Consider the following 16,853-nt stretch of genomic DNA (forward strand, 5'->3'; position numbering starts at 1 on the left):
TTAAAACAGCAGTTGTGCTCAACGGTAGAGGATTGAGATTTGTGATTGCAGGTGGCGAGTTTGATTCCCGGGATACAATCTAATATAATTCAAATTAATTTATACTCTTGATTATATAGGATTGCCGCTATACACAAAGAAGTGTCTAGAGGATGGGGAGCAGCTTTCTCTTCGTACCATAGTACCACATTGCGATCGTCAATTTACCTGCCAAGCGTAGCGATTACTACTTAGAGGTATATAACCTATGCACCTATGCAGTGGGCTTCTATAGGCTCTGAATAGATTAAAATAAATAGTAATTTCGTCACTTCTTTGTTTGATTAAAGTGTTGATGCGTTTAAAGTTTACGTTAATTAAAGTACATATACTGTGTGATTTGTTATTTGTGTAAAAGCTTAAAAACGTTATAGCTTATATGCTACCAAAAGGCCTTAAGGCTTTTATGCCTATTTTTTAGAACTCTGCGTAAAGCGATAGCTCTGAAACTATTGAATAGCGACAGGCTAATACCATTTAGTATCAAAGAAAAGAAAAAGTTATCAAGGACATAGTAACTATTCATCTGTTTCAAATATTATTCTCGGTTTTTTATAAATTTGTTAATAACCAATGCAGGCTGATGACAGATGTAAGTTTAAAGCTTTTATACCTATGTCCAATCATCTTGTTAAACGCAGTTCGAAATCTGCAGGAACAGATAGTAAACAATAATCAAATTTAACTTGCAATAATCCGATTTTCCAAACTCTTTTTATTACTGTTTTGTTATTATGTGGTTTGTAATTTCTGAAACCATTGATTTTTGTATAGGTTGTACACATACACTAATTGACAGTAAAACATCTATAATTTCACCCCTTTAAATCATTTATACCTATAAGTAATCAAGGTGTATATTATTGTACATGAATACAACGCAAATTGAGTTATTTATGCTATCTGATGTGCAATGCAGTATAATGAAAATTCTATTGCGAATATCCAGTCGATCGGGCTTTCAATCAAAACCTTTGGAGACCCCCGTTCCACGAATAGGCCATGTCACGAATGGAAAGTTGCAAGGGACTGTGACGCAAACATTGCCCGCGTGACTGTAAGCACGCGCCTTTGTTTAACAAACCGTACCTTAAAATCGATTAATGACGCTTCAATTATTTTCGACCTTACTTCTTCGGGACTAAGTTTTATATTGATACATTCTATTAAATTAAAAAAAAAAAACCGTTGGGTTCTATTGAATTCCAGTAGCGTAATTTTGTAGCGGTAGATCTATGCAATGAACGGTAGCATGAGGTGCCTTCGACGATTATCATTGTAAACAAAAGCATACCTGGTGATATTAATTGCAGTAGCAATGCAAATAACAATTATGCGATTACAATAGGATCTATCGCTGTGATTCCACTTTTAAGAACCATTAACTTATTCCATTTGATTATTTTGATTTACCCTATTGAAACGAAAATATTTTCCTTAGTTGTTTAGTAGAATATAAATTACTTTTGTAGTTGTTCCTTACTAACGTGGTCACAATTTCATTAAAGTGGTTAATTATAATAATACCCTGTCAACTTAAATTTATCGTTTAGTTTGGAAATACTCATTCAATGTATAATTATATGTATTTAATTACTTTGGCTTGTTAATCTTAGTTTTGAATAAAATTTGTTATAATGTATAAAAAGTGTGGTTTCTGTGGTTCCGTGGCGTGGTGTCCGTGTGGTTTCTTTTCGCCTGTTTTTCTTAAGTCTGAGGCTAAGATTGCTATCCGAAAGAATGGTAGATTTATCATGATGTTAATAAGATACTTATTAATTCTATGTTGAATAAAGAATTTTTTAATTTATTTATATATAACAAAGTTATAACAGGTATATTTTAAGTTCTTTATTACAAATCGGTTTAATAGCCGTAGTTAAACGTTTCACTAACTTGTGCAGCTTCGCATCCAATTAAATTGGTATGTGACCAGCGTATGGTCCGCATAGATCAAAAGCCAGCCGCATCTGTCTAGACAACGTCGTCTAATACTCAGGCGTTGCGCCAAACGTAAATTTACATATTGCATTTCTAGTGTTTGCACTCTGTGGTCACGGACTTTTCCACGCAAATGTCAGCGTGTAATACGTATTTAACTAAATTGCGATGCACTGCGCTTTGGTGGTAATAACAAAGCTTGACGGCACAATGTTTATTCCTATTACGTGACGTTTACTCGCTGTAAAAATATCTTTAGATTGTTTAATAAAATACGCAATTTTATTTTTACTACGACAACTCTCACTATCAATCGTAGTTTAACATAAAGCACATTTAAAAAATGTACGAATAAAGATATCCTTTAATATGTTGTGACAAAATATGAGCAGTTTTATCGACTTCAATGTCCTCATGCTTTCAAAAATAAAAAAGAAGAATTTAAGTCCAGAAACCGAGAACCAAATGCCTCTGATTCTTTTAAGCTATTTCTCTCACCTCCACTGTAAGTCCCATAGTCCATAGTTGAGAATCATGACTGTCCAACTTCGTCTTTTCTTTTGTATTGTTTCCATGTATTATAATCACATGCGTTTCTGTCGGCTTCGCAAAAAATTGAGACAAGTACTTGGCCGTCCATTGCTTGTTACGTTCTTTGTTTTCGATCTCCGTTCAAGATTAGTTTTAAAAGAGTTCAAGTTGACAAATTATTGCGCAGTTCCTTGATATCCCATATATGAACAAGAGAGATATGGTCTAGAAAATAAAATTGAAAAAAGAGTCGACACTGCGGCAATTTCGATGTTAATCAACGGTAAGGAAACTAGTAAGGAATTATTATTCGAATAGCATTAAAACGTATGAATAAATCATAAACTTATAATTTCATTCCATTTAGGAATATGTTATTGTAATATTATTCCAGCATTACTTTAATTAAAGTTACTTATATAGTTAAAAATAAGCAAAACGTTGTGACATTAGTGATACAAGAAGAATAGAAGTAAAAATATAGACTGTTGAAAAATGAGATATAAATGACTGAAGAAGAATAGAAAACTATATACATTATAAGAATTTTCTCAGTCATCAAGACACCTCTAGAACTGTAGAACCACAGTACCCAGAATCTTGAAATTAGTTACCTTTAACCGAGTAAAGGTTAGCTAAGAATTATACAAAATTTTATCCGCAAAAAGGGTTGAGGCATTAAGCTAGCGAAACGGGAGGGGAAAAAATAGTATTAAATATGGAATGTAATAATAGAAGTAGGGAAGTTACAGACATGCCAAATGTACACAAAACCGGTCTAAAATCAATTAACACCAAGTCTCAATACTAGTGGAAATTAAATCTTAAAAAAATTGAGTTTTTTATTATTTAATTATTGGCGAATCGCGGGCGAATTACAATTTCGATCAAAAAATATTGGTAAAAAGACAGATGTCGACGTAAATTATGTAAAAACCAAGATTTAGAGCAACACGCAATAGTGTGTTGTTTAAGTTTTGTAAAAGTATTGTTCTTGGTTAAGTAAAGATAAAAAAACGTTAGAACCTGACATTTTAGCAAAAACAGGGGCATGTAACATTACCGTGATCCGTGATTAATTAAAATACTGAGGTAATGAGTTATCTTATTAATCATGATATACCATCCGACGAATGAAGGTGACGAGTTCAGACGCTTCGATGTGCAACAATTCAAAAGCCCGTATGCAATGTGATAACTGTTTTCGTAATTAAATTTGCAAATTTAGCGTATTAGTCTTGTTCGCTCCACGATGCCCTTGCTAAGCAGTTTGCTTTGTTGCATTGACAGATATATTTGTGTCAATATTCAAAGCTATTTCGTAAGAACTGGTTGTTTATTTTAGTTTCGACGATGTTTACTGTGTACGTAGGCGTAAACCAATGCGCCGTAAGGGAATTTGTTATTTACTTGAAGCGACAGAATGAATTGCAAAAAGTTTTTAAGACCTCACTTCTTAATACACAGCTATCCAACTCGGACAGTTAGAGATAAATGTCCTGTTTTTCTGGTATAAAAATGCTGGGTGTACTTTTTGATGATTATTTTTGTAGATTATTTTCTTTTTATACATACTTAATATCAAAAATCTACAGAGCGATTACAGAAATCTTGTAACATGGTCTAAAGTTACATCATCCTTTAGCGATATATATATATATATATATATATATATATATATAAATATATATATCGCTAAAGGAAAGTTATATATATATATGTATATATACATATATTTATATATATATATATAAATACTTCAGCATTTCTTTCCTTTAACAGATATAAAATTTAAATAAAAATTTGTATTGCATCTTTTAGTGCTCCTCGCCTCGACAATAGCGTTTTACATTTTATTGTGGTCGATCGTATTTTTCTTGAGTAATACAATATAAAATTTATACAACTAAGTTAATCGTGACGTAGGCGTGTATTTGCCAGTTTGCTATAATAGTCGGCCCATTGAATTGAATGACTAGAGGAATCAAACTGGAATTGCAAATGCAATTTTGCACAATCGGACGCAACGGATGATCGAGCTCGTATGAACTGACAACAAAATGCGACATGCTTATATAAACATGGTGTACATTTGTATCTTCGTATGTACGCCCATCTTACGTGTATCTTACTGTGAAATGGGTACGGGATTTGTTTGGCTTAATTCGAAATCGCATAAATTATTTCGTTTTGTTTTCTTCTCACCTGGATAGGTAATAGTTAATGTTCAGTTCATTCTTAAAAGAAACGAGTTTTGCTATAAAATAAAAGTACATCACATCAAATATCTTTTTGTAATTTATCACACATTCTGTTTATACTTTCTTTTTAAAATAAATTACATTCATAAGTTAAACTTTGAGAACCGTTTTTATCTTGCCATTATATGCATAGCTAATAGTTTAATGTACGCATTTACATAGTCACGGCTACGGGATTTACTTCCAATAAAAGTTCGAAAGATTAAACTAACAAACTGGAGTCGCCAGTCCGAGCTGTGTCAACTTAAAAGAGAGAGGTGGCTAGGCAATTGGAGACTGGGGGAGGCAGCGCTCGGTAACATGGAGTCGCATTGTCGTTGTGGACGGCCGTCGAAGCGGCCGCGCGTACACTCACGCGCAGAAGTACTTCGCGACAGCGCAGCGGGCGCTCCTTTAAACGATAATTGCTAACGACACAGTGACGATAACAGAGAATACACAAGTGCTTAACAAACATAGGTAATGTGAGTCGTATCTCATCGGTATTGTAGTGCTCTCGTTGTGATCCGTCGTCGATTTGCGTTCAAACAAAAATCATCGGCAGTGTAAACGCGCTACATTCGCGTACGAGTGTACAAACAATCGGCCTGTGTGTAACTGGCCGTAAACATTCTCGGAGCAGGCTATGTTTTTCTCGTGTCATTTAAAAATGGTTTGGTGGAGCCGTTTGCGTTTTATTACGAGACCGTCTTGTACAGGCCGCCATTATTTTAATAACAACCGTAGCACAGAACGCGATATGATCATGCTTAAGGCGATCACGATTCACGGTGTATGGCAGAAATATGATATCCGCTCGTTTGTGGGTCATAATGCTGCTTCGCAAATAGTGCTCCATTGTTGTGGACTAGGCAACATTTGTTTTAAGTTACGGCTAAGGGGTTTATGTTACGTGAGATTGTAACAATTCGGCAATTAATAGATTCACATATAGCATCACAAATATTTTTCGTTAGCCATTCTTCATTACTGTTATAAAATAAATTAAATTTTCGTAATCTAACGGTATAATTATAAAACGAATTAATCACAACTAATTCACTTTCATAGCGTTCAATGAACTTTAGATATCAGGAATATTAATAGTATTGAAGTCTTAATTTGTTAAACATGCAAAATAATTTATCAAAATTTAATTTAAGCTTTAGCGTAAATAATTTCACTCGTTAAAAACAAATCGCATTGTAGTATTGTCGAGATAAATCTCGATATTTTTATATATTAATAAAAAAACAATCTATTAAACTAACGTTAACTTATTAATAAAAAATATTTCAAAGGGCTTTGTTTAAACAGTTTGATTGGCGGTTAAAAACTTTGGAGGGAAAATATAGTTGTTTTGGCAGGAAAAGTCTTTAAAGCTTTTATACCTACTTCAAATCAACTTACATTAATTTAACTTTTCATTTGGAGCACAAAAGGCCAACAATTTCAGGCTGTAAACAATACTTAATTTATTATTATTATTTATTTCCGAAAGCAATGCTTAGTACTATGCATTTGGTATTTTTGGCACAATTGGCAGCAAATATGCATTCACCCCTTTAAAGTTTGAGAAACAACCGATCATCTTGTATACATAAATTATGTTGATACGAAATATTAACTTTAATGATAAGATTAAAATTATAATACGTGTATTAATTGTGGGAACCAAATACGCTACTGCTGCTTGTGTATTAGAATAAAAATTTACTCATATACGCATAATATTTTAATACTAATGGCACGGCTAAATGTCTACAGATTATTGCAACGTCATGTGACGTGGAGACGCTTATCTCCCTTGCACGTCGACGTGGACATGCAGGCGCGTGAGATAACAAAGAATCAACCCTCTTCTCATAACCCGCACCTGACATAATGTCTGACAAGTGACTTTAATGCATTTATTTACTTCATTTCAGCGTGGTTGTCTATTTATAAATTATGCTTAAATAAATTTATTATACTTTTAATATCTAACACGATGATCGCTCATAAAGGTAAAATATTTTAAATCGCGAACGTATTATATGTCAGCAAAAAAATTTTTTTTTCTTTAAAATTTTCACACCTATTTTTAATCAATCTGTATAAAGCGATCGCTTGAATATATTTTATATTAATTTATTTTTTATACTGAAATGCTACAGATCTATAATTTCTGGCAGTACAGTCTTTAGGGGCATACAATAACTGATTGTTATAAGTGGTAATCCTAATTTTTAATACGCTTTTTCAAACATGTAGTTTTTCGTCATTACTTTATTTATTATTTCTGAAAATCTTTATTTTTGGATAGGGTGTACTATATATTAATTTAAAGCCTCTTATAACCATTCACCCTATGTAGAAAAATATTTTTCTCTGACGTACTCTTGAAGTGAAATACTTAAATTCTTTATTAAATAAATTGTCTTTAAACAAAACCAGTTACGTTAAAAAATTTCTATAAAAAAAACTTTTTTCTTTAACTGCTTGATATTTAAAATCCTCTTTTTATATTTCGATTTACAAAAGTGATTTAACAATAAAAATAAATTAATTAGCAGATATGTCCTAACTTATTTTCAAAATTATTATCATCTACTTGACGCCAATATAGCTTCCATATTATAATTTCTATTTTCTTTTTTTTATTATAGTATTAATAGTATTATATAAATAATTTATGATGTGACACAATGTGCTACGATTCCTAAAATTGATGGATTAATTAAACGTATGCACTATATTTTACATGTATACTTGCCACAAGAACAACATGATAATATTTTAAAAGAAACGTTTCATTTTAAATTAAAAAAGATCATTAAGTATTTTAATAATTAAAAGGACTTAATAAAACGTATAAAAGACAACAGATACTTAGGTATATCGTTTTCTGCGTGAAACGATACGCGCAAGGTTTTTGCCATTATCACAACATTTATAACTTCGTACTTGTAGTTCAAGTATAAGTATTTGATATCGTCGAGATCAATTACAACCCTGCACAAGGACAAGGCATCCGGTTGCGTTCTTAACGGAATTTATTTTGCTTAATAACAAGTATAAAGTTTCACGAAGCACTAAATGCGCCTTTTATCTAGTTATTTCAAAGGAACGCGTAATAAAAACAGGGCAATAACGTTTTTTTATTAAAGTATTCGAAATTATTTTCCAATATAACGATTTATTTCTCCACCATAGGAGTAGATAAGGAAATACAATAACAATAAAAAAATAAACACATTGCATCACCTTTATGATTTTCGAAAATTTAAAATGTCCTGAATTATGGATCTCTAACTGCAATAGACGATGATAATTATAACTTAAGAAATTACTTTTACTACTTATTAAAACAGGTAAATATTTTCTTAAGTTTCTATATGTTCTATGATGCATTATTTAAAAAAATGTATAATACTATATTAATAAAAAAACTGTAACAAAAAAGACAAGGATAAATACTTTTTTTCATAATGCAGAAGTTGTACAGGAAATATTGTTTATACGAAACGTAACCAACAATCATGTTGACTATAGTTTAAAGAATTTTTCCTCATAACACTTATGCAAAGTTGCTTAAAATTAAACAAAGTATATTACATTGTATCAATTATTTTTAAAACCGAGCAGTTGTATACTCTATAGATAAATACGTAACGAAGATACAATTCAATAATAACTTGAAGTGTTTATAGGAAATTTATTGCAATAATTATATGATTAAAAATATTAATATTATTTTATCTTCATCATTCGTATTTATATTATATAAAATAATATTTAAAAAGCCATCGTTTATTTCTAGTAGCACTTAATCATTGCTGTCCTGGCATTGTTGCGATTTTATCAAACACCCTGAATTGAAAGGAATGTCCGTGAAATGGACACGCCATCGTGGTCATAATTACGTTGACCAGGCGTTTAGTTTTATTATATTACTTGATAAAAATGCAAAATTTGTGTATTATAACAATGTTGTCTTTGGTAAAAAAAAGTTAATCGTTAGTAAAGGAGGATTTAATATTTCTGTATACGGAGTGATTGGTTAAAAGTGTAAAAGCTTCATAAGGGGAGAATGCATTTCTTATATCGCTTTTAAATTATGTATAATACAACGTTTTCAATAATCAACGGTCTCAGATATAATAAATAACGTAATAGTAGTACTATTACGTCATTTACTATATTTGTTTTTATATTTGTGTATTATTGAGAAAAAATGTTTTCAAAATAATAGTTTATTACTTGTCACTCATTGTCTTTCCGCAATTGAATAATGTTTTAGAGTGATCACTTTATGATATATTTCATGATTACAAATGGGTATGAAAACTTAAAATATTTTTGCTGGCAGATAAGACATACATTTCCCTTTTTGTAGCTTTTACACTTATATCCAATCGTTCTGTATATAGGATTCCTCTTATGAACTGATTTATCACTATAGCTCTGAATACATAAGACTTAAAAACTAGAAACCTAGTAGAAATATCCCATTTGTCAACGAATTTTATGACATTTACCTCGCAAGAGTTTGAGGAAATCCTAAAGCTCGCGAAGCAAACGGGAGAGAGCTAATATTTCACCGATTACATTTCGTTGTAGGCTCAGCAATAAAAGAATAATGCAATATTAATTACAGAACATTAAATTGCAAGAAAGTTTTAGTATAATTTTATTGTTTTGTACCCTGAATGCTGTAAAGCTTAACAGGTTTAAAGATACGTATGCAAATTAAGTAACAAATGGTAGGGCTTATAAAGTAGTTCAATACAGCGCTTGTAGAATGAACATGACTCATTTCACTGCCGGTGCCTCATTTGGTATGCGCAAACGCAATGCCTAGGAAGTGCATTTGTGTAAGTACACTGATACTCGACTACTAGACGACGCGTGCACGATTTTTAAACATCGAACAATATTGACGGACGAATATTTTAGTACTTTACTTTAAATTAAATTTGATATGATTACATTTTAATTATCTTGAACATCTACAAATACAGCGTGATCATTTATATTTTAAATTAATTTGAATACTTAATTTTATATATTATTTATATCTTATCTAAATTCTATCTGTCTTCCTCCCGCTTCGACCTGTACTACCTTCGGCGCATTTTTATAAAATCTTTACGTCGTGACATGCTAAAAAAATTATTCTGCCCAAGTTTTATATGCCTCATTAACCAAAAATTTAAATTTCAATTCGGTAAATCTTACGATTCCAGAGATATCGTGATAAGTCATTACATAGGAGAAAATCTCTTGTCTCTTATATATATGTATAAGTATGATGATTGATCTATACTGCATTTTTAAGAATATTGGAAATAATCATAAAATAAACCAAGAAATATGTCGGATTTTTATAGTTTTAATAGATTTTACCACTACTTTGTATTGAAGTTGTAAAGTCATTATAATTATATTACCTGATTATCTTACATTTTGTAGAGACTATATCGTAATAGGCAATAAAAGGTTAAATTTACGTGTCTTTTATATCTGCGAAGCGGGTTAATTACATAGCGAAGAGTGTGAAAAATAAGCGAAATAATTTCAGTCGATGCTTCACAGACTTAAGTAACAAAAAATTTAAAACAACACAAAAATTTTTTTCTCGTTATTTGTAAATTTCTTCTTTTGTTAACTAACATTAGTCTCTGTTAAATGACACTAAATAAATATGTACACGATTACAAATTATTTATTATTCGGATGTATGAAAACTTTACACTTTTAAGTAATAACTTTTTTTAATTAATTAAACTACTTTTTTTTAAATTGTAGACTGCACAAGGAACCAATGGATTTATATTCGTGCTAGCGGAGTGGACATTGAATTAATTATAATTATGAAGTAAGACTTAAGCTTATGTTTAATGTTGTTGTGTGTTGAACCATTGCAATTGTGTTTAGTATATTGACCACTTGCAGTGTTTCACGCGGTGTCGGCGGCAGATATATGATGTTTGTAGGGGGTGATTGATAATAGGTGTAAAACTTTTAAAGGTGTGAATGGATAACTTATTTGTTATTTGTCAGCAAAGAGTTTCAAAGCTTTTCCACCTATTTCCAATCACACAATTTTTTTCTATTGGAATTACACAAATCAATAATTTCTGAGGATCAAATTCGGATATTAAACAAAACTTTTAATATGTAGTTATCCGATTTTTAATAACGCTTTTTCCTGTTATGTTATAATTACGGTATTTACTGTTTCTGATACGATTGAGTTTTGAATAGGGTTTACCATACATTAATTAACAGCAAATGAGCTATACATTATTTACAATTACTATATGTAATAGGTATAATCTTAGACATAACTTAGATCGCTAGATGAGTAACAAATATTATAAAAAGTGTTCATAATAGTCACATCTCGCCTATTACAAGCGGGATCACTTTCTATTAACGGTAATATTTACTATACAACGTGACTATGAAGTAATTAAAACGGTTCACGGTACCGCGAAGTTTTTTAACTGTAACCGCGATTCCACCGCCCGAAAAAAAAATTGGCGGACGGCGATTTGACGGCTCTATCAAAACACAACGAGTGCGAGGTTCGTTGACCTCGCATGTTATTGCTACGTTTAATGCACCCGCCGAATCTCGTAAACTTAGAACTTGCAGCCATTGTTTGAATACACATTTGGATGGAGAAATAAACCGTAACTCTAACGTTACGTCACAGGTTTAGTACTCACTATGCGACTAATATTTTAATATTCCTGCATTACATTGATCTCTTTTGATATTAGACTGATTCAGAACTATAGTTAGGTAACCTTTAACATGTTCGAAACATATTTATTTTTGTTGAAACTGAAAATTAAATAAATACATTTCTTCATCATCAGCATTCTAGATGTAAGACTTCCACCGCTGGCCATAAGTCCCTCCTAAAGATTTTTAATAGGGTCAATTGTAAGCGGCTTGCTTCTTTTTCGAATATATTAAGGATATGTCTTCTTCTCCATCGCGCATTCTTATCAGAGTGGTCGTAGTCATGTCCTGATCGGTTCGGGTCCCCCATTGCTCTCGCTATTATATTTCCCGGATCTATATTATTATGTCTCGGTATTATATTAAGATTTGTCCATCTCATAGAGCGTCCAGGATATCGCTGGCATTCCACTTTGCCTTGTATGAAATATAGTCAGGTCTAATTATTCAGTTAGAGAACCTTTTTATGATATTCATATTTATCTAAGCGTTTAGCTCTAAATAAGATTGATAAAAGTTTTATCAAAAGTGTGTGGGCAGGTTTTTAGATATTCGAAACAGACCTCATTTTTCTTTTCTAAAGTTGTTTTTAAAAAGTATAGACACGAAATGTTTAAAGTAAAATATATATTGATTTATTCGAGGGTGATGACTTTGAATCTACGGTTAAACTGGTAAGGCTTTAACTATACAATTTTATTGTTTCGTGAACCAGATCGAAATGCCGTACAACCGTTAAGTGTGAATGTTCCGATAGCGGAAACAGCGGATAGGTTTATATAGGCCTCGATATACCGGTAAATCATTGGAAGCCGCCATTCTTAGTAATACTTAATGATATTGCATGATTTGTGTGACTTGATAGGTGCAGTGTTTTTTTTGCTAACGGTATTTCAAATAATTTTTCTCTTAAAATATTAAAGACCTAAAATTTACAAAACAGCTTTTTACTATTATCGTACCAGAATTAACATTTAAATTTTCAAAATATTTTGATATTTTAAAACCTTTATTAGGTAACCTTTTTTATGTAATGTATATTGATGATATGGTGGTTATTATTTATAGTATTCAAAATGTTTAGAAATTTTATAATCTCATTTACGTAATTCAGTTATTTTAACACGATTTTATAAAAATATATTGTTTGAGGTAATTCATGAAATTTTGAACTTGTTATTAATAATTTCGTGAAATGTATAGCTTTAGTGATTTTGAACCGGATCGCGGTCCCATAATTAACGACGATCGTTTTGCAAGCGAGCGATGTAATGATCAACAAGCGTCCCACTTCAGTCCCCACGGTTACGGTTGTCGATGTTTGAATTATTACTCAAAAGCGGACGTAATTCCTCGTCGGTTTATAATCAAGCGGGTTGTTCCATCGCGCCTCAACGCGCGTGGGTACTTTCCAATTATTAGGTCAACCGGCGTCGCACATTCGGCGCGGGGATTACGTACTACCGGTGCGTTTTGTATTCGTGTTGCATTGATCGTGTGTGTGTGTGATTGAATGTACATAATATTAGATTTAACACTACTTATATAATATATATTACATGAAAAGTGGTGCACAATAAATGACTATTAGTTACAATTCTCTCAAATTTCTTTAATTCATAGAGGGAATGTTTGTTTAGGGGCAAGGTGCTCTATTTTCTATATTCATAAAAAACGTAATTCATTGTCCTGTTTATATTAAGTTTTTTCTTCTTTCTTTTCGTAAAAAAAGTAGAAAAAACTAAAAGTATAGACTTTTTGTACAATGCTATACTTAAAATGTTTATTACTTTACGAAAAAAAATTTAATGAAAAATAATAAGACATTGTGAAATAAATTCACAAGAAGGCCCCATCGGCTAATTAAAACGACTACCACATGCAAGTCTTATGGCATAGGTGAACATAAATCTCTTAGACCCCGATTGCCAGCGCTATTGATCGATCAAAATGATTCCTTACTATTTTCGTTAAAGCGAACTATATAAAGGCTGTTTTTAATAATATAAGGTTGATAAAAGGCAAAAGCAGAGCAATACAGCATTTTGTATTTCAAAACCTATAACACCGACCTGTTAAAAACATATATCACTAGGAAAACGCTTGCAACTACTCCTCAATTTATGCTAAAAAAAAGTTGCTTTTTAATTATGATAGGTATCTTAATCAGGTTCTTTTTATGGTTTTTACGATCAGATTATGCACAAACTCTTGCAACGGAATTTAAGAAAAAAAATAGAAAACGCTGGAAAAGAGAAAAGATCGATTATGTATGAAAGTAGCTGTTTGAAAATAAACGTTTATTATTCATAATCACGCGTTTCCTTACGGCAGAAATGTAGATTTACTTGAGAGTTATTTCCTACGCAATTATCAACGTAATTAATCACAAAGCAATAGCAATAATCCTTATTTAAAAGCGTTTAAGGTTTTAAATTCGCTTGGAATTGTTTATTGTTTCTTTGCCCTGTAATTGTAAAGTCAGAATTAAACGACGAAATTATTACTGATTTAAAAATTATTTTCCGCTAGCAAGAATTAATTTTGCATATACATTTATGAATATGACTGTACTATAATCAGCATAGGGTATGGCCTGTATCAAAATTGTTTATGACGACTTCATAAAGACAGTTTATCATATTTGGCCAATTTCACCAAACTGAAACTTTGTTGTTATCGTGGTAAGCTATAGTAAAAATGCAACGTGTTCATTTTTAAAGTGTTTTAATCTTCTCAGTGGTTAGCATCGAAAAAGAAATTTATAGTTTTTTTTTTATTTTCCACAGAACATTTCTTCTATCTTAGCGAATATATGAAAATATACTAAACTTGCATTTGATTAATTTTAGTTACATGTATTTAACTTAAAAATAAATAAGACAAAAAATTAAAAAAAAAATTGTTTGTCTGGTTCTTTATAATAATTATATTAATAAATAAGATGTCCATTATTGGTTGACGTTAGAATTTATACCATGTAAATTTTATTACTATAAATAATTATCATCTAAATATATAAAACTAGCACGGTTAAAATGAAGTTTGAAAATAATCGACGTTGTAGAAATGCAGATAATGAACGAAGTGTACACTGACTTCTGATGTGTAAAATTATAAATGATTTATTAATTAAATATTGATTAAAAAATAATCAAAAAATTAAAGGATCTACAAACTGGCTAGGATAAGGTATTAAAAGATTCAGAAAACGTTGCGTTATTTTCGATTTATATTGATTTTTTGATGAGTTATCATCATTTAATTTTCCAGAACTTTTTTCTACAACTTATGTCATCTTGTATCGTTACATATTAATATTCCCTCGATATTAAAAACAGTTCATTGAACACAATAGGTAGGCGACAGATAAGCCCGATGAAATCAGAAGCTAGATTACATTATAGATATGGAAATGGCCGGTGTTAATGACCTCGCAAGGCCAAAAACCTTTTCGTATTAAATGTATTACAATTCGATATTATTAATATCAATTCCCGTCGCAAGTAAATTATCTATAGCAAGTATCTCTATGACAATCAGAAGAGCGTGTTTATATTTTGGTGTTGTGAGATAAGTTTTGCATTTTATATGATTCAGGCGACTCGAGTCATGAACGTTGCAACGCGGGAAACGTTGACGCGTCAGATGACGCAGTGAAACTATGTGCAACAAAGATAAAATGGGAAGCGGAAAGTTCGGTTTTAGCGCTAAGAAGGACAAAGTGACCGTGCCAGAGGCTACCAAGACTGAGTTTAGTGTTAAGGAAAAATGTCGTAAAATACAGAAAAAACTTAAGAAGACTGATAATAAGAAGACTGATGTTAAAGAAAAGGCGATATGGTGGAACCAGTGTAGCAGTTGTGAGTAATAATTCAGATTAAAATACTTATGAATTTTGTCTTTTGTGGTTACTTTATTAAAAGGAAAATTCACCTTTCTTTAACTTTCATAACACCTGAAACTATTACTATCTTTAACGGTTGCTTTTATATACGGTAATTATTTTGTTACTGATGCGGCTGTAAATATTTAATTGTCTTACGTTTAAATATTTTTTTAAACATTAAGAAGTTCTAAAAATAATTTAAGTAGCTCTATAGAAAAAAAAAATATGATTGTATTCTTTATAAAAGTACGTCGCTTAGAACGACTTATGAATAGATACCTGTTTTTATTATCGCAAGAACCAGCGGCCCTTCAAGGGCCGTCGGGCTTATTACACTCTTTGAATACACAATGAAGGGAAATTAGAACATCAAGGTCCAGCTTTTGAAATCGGCTCATACCTCCTGCTATACAAACGACAAGACATCGAGGCCAACGACGCGGCCTTAAACGTTGCCTTCAAATTATTTTACTGGAGTTAGCCCTTCTAATGATCAAAGTAGGTATTACGACATTGACTTTTGCGTCTCGTGTAGCCCTGCCCTTATTTCTGTGATTCAATACTATTTTATGACGTAGACGTTCAATATTTTACTATCATTTGTACAAAAGTTCATATATATAGAACACTTTTTTATGGCAATTTTTAAAAAAGTGCTCTAATATTCTTAGTTTTTTTATAAACATTTAAAGCACACCGAGCCGATTAAAGTGGTACAAAAACCGTTTTGACAATTAAAAATTATGATGAAGCTAAGTGTGTACTACATTCACAATATTTACGATATAAAACAACAAATAAGTAAGGAAAGGAGTTTAGGTTATCCAATAACTGTATACATATACATACATGCATAATTTATTACAACACAAAAAAAACCTTGTTGAATTTTATTTAGCAAATGTGTCAATGCGGAAATTTTCTAGTAAATCTGTTTGTGCAAAGTATTTTTTATAAAAATTCCTTAATTTTTGGCAGTTTCAGAATTAGTTGGAAGTAATAAATAGAGTTTCAATATGTATACATCGTTGTCGAAGAAAAGAATAATACGTGGAGTACATATGTACTAAATAGGCGATATGTTAGTATCGAACACAGCAAAAGTATGTCAGTGAAAAGCGCTAGAGAATCCCGTGAAATCGGCACGCTAATGCGCCGACGCGCGTTCCTCAACATCCACTTTCTAAACTGGCTAGACTGTACCGCCTGTTTATAGTCCAGGAACTACCGGCCTTTCGACCGCAAGAAAGTAGTTCTATTGACGTTTCCTTATACGTAAATTCATAGTATTTTCAGCTATGTTCTTTGTTACATTTATCCTACTTAAAAACACAACCTATAATAAATTCTCCTCTTACCATTCATATCCAAAGATTATTATTGAGCATGGTTATTTATGTTTTCAATAATACTCCTAAGTAATTTTTATGTTTGCTTTCAAACTTTTAGTTCTATTTTTTGTTAAATTGCTTCTACTT

General features: G+C 31.3%; 1 protein-coding gene across 4 annotated transcripts in view; it reads left to right on the plus strand.

The window, feature by feature from the left end:
• The window catches only part of LOC137918670 (long-chain-fatty-acid--CoA ligase 1), a 63,318-nt gene that overhangs the window by 20,794 nt on the left and 25,671 nt on the right, over positions 1 to 16,853 (plus strand). Inside the window, exons 1-2 of one of the 4 annotated variants that reach the window (XM_068761533.1) lie at positions 5,098 to 5,231; positions 15,087 to 15,349. The exons of 2 other annotated variants lie outside the window; for them this stretch is intronic. In XM_068761533.1, coding sequence (XP_068617634.1) covers positions 15,151 to 15,349 — 199 coding nt within the window. In that variant the 5' untranslated portion in view covers positions 5,098 to 5,231; positions 15,087 to 15,150. Of the gene's footprint in view, positions 1 to 5,097; positions 5,232 to 15,086; positions 15,350 to 16,853 lie in introns of those variants that run through there. One more of the 4 variants, XM_068761534.1, reaches the window with a different exon arrangement.

This window comes from Battus philenor, unplaced genomic scaffold (genome assembly GCF_028537555.1).
Source record: "Battus philenor isolate CCGP_79_NKW_IND1 unplaced genomic scaffold, ilBatPhil1.0.hap1 SCAF_15, whole genome shotgun sequence".
NCBI classification, from domain to species: Eukaryota; Metazoa; Arthropoda; class Insecta; order Lepidoptera; family Papilionidae; genus Battus; species Battus philenor.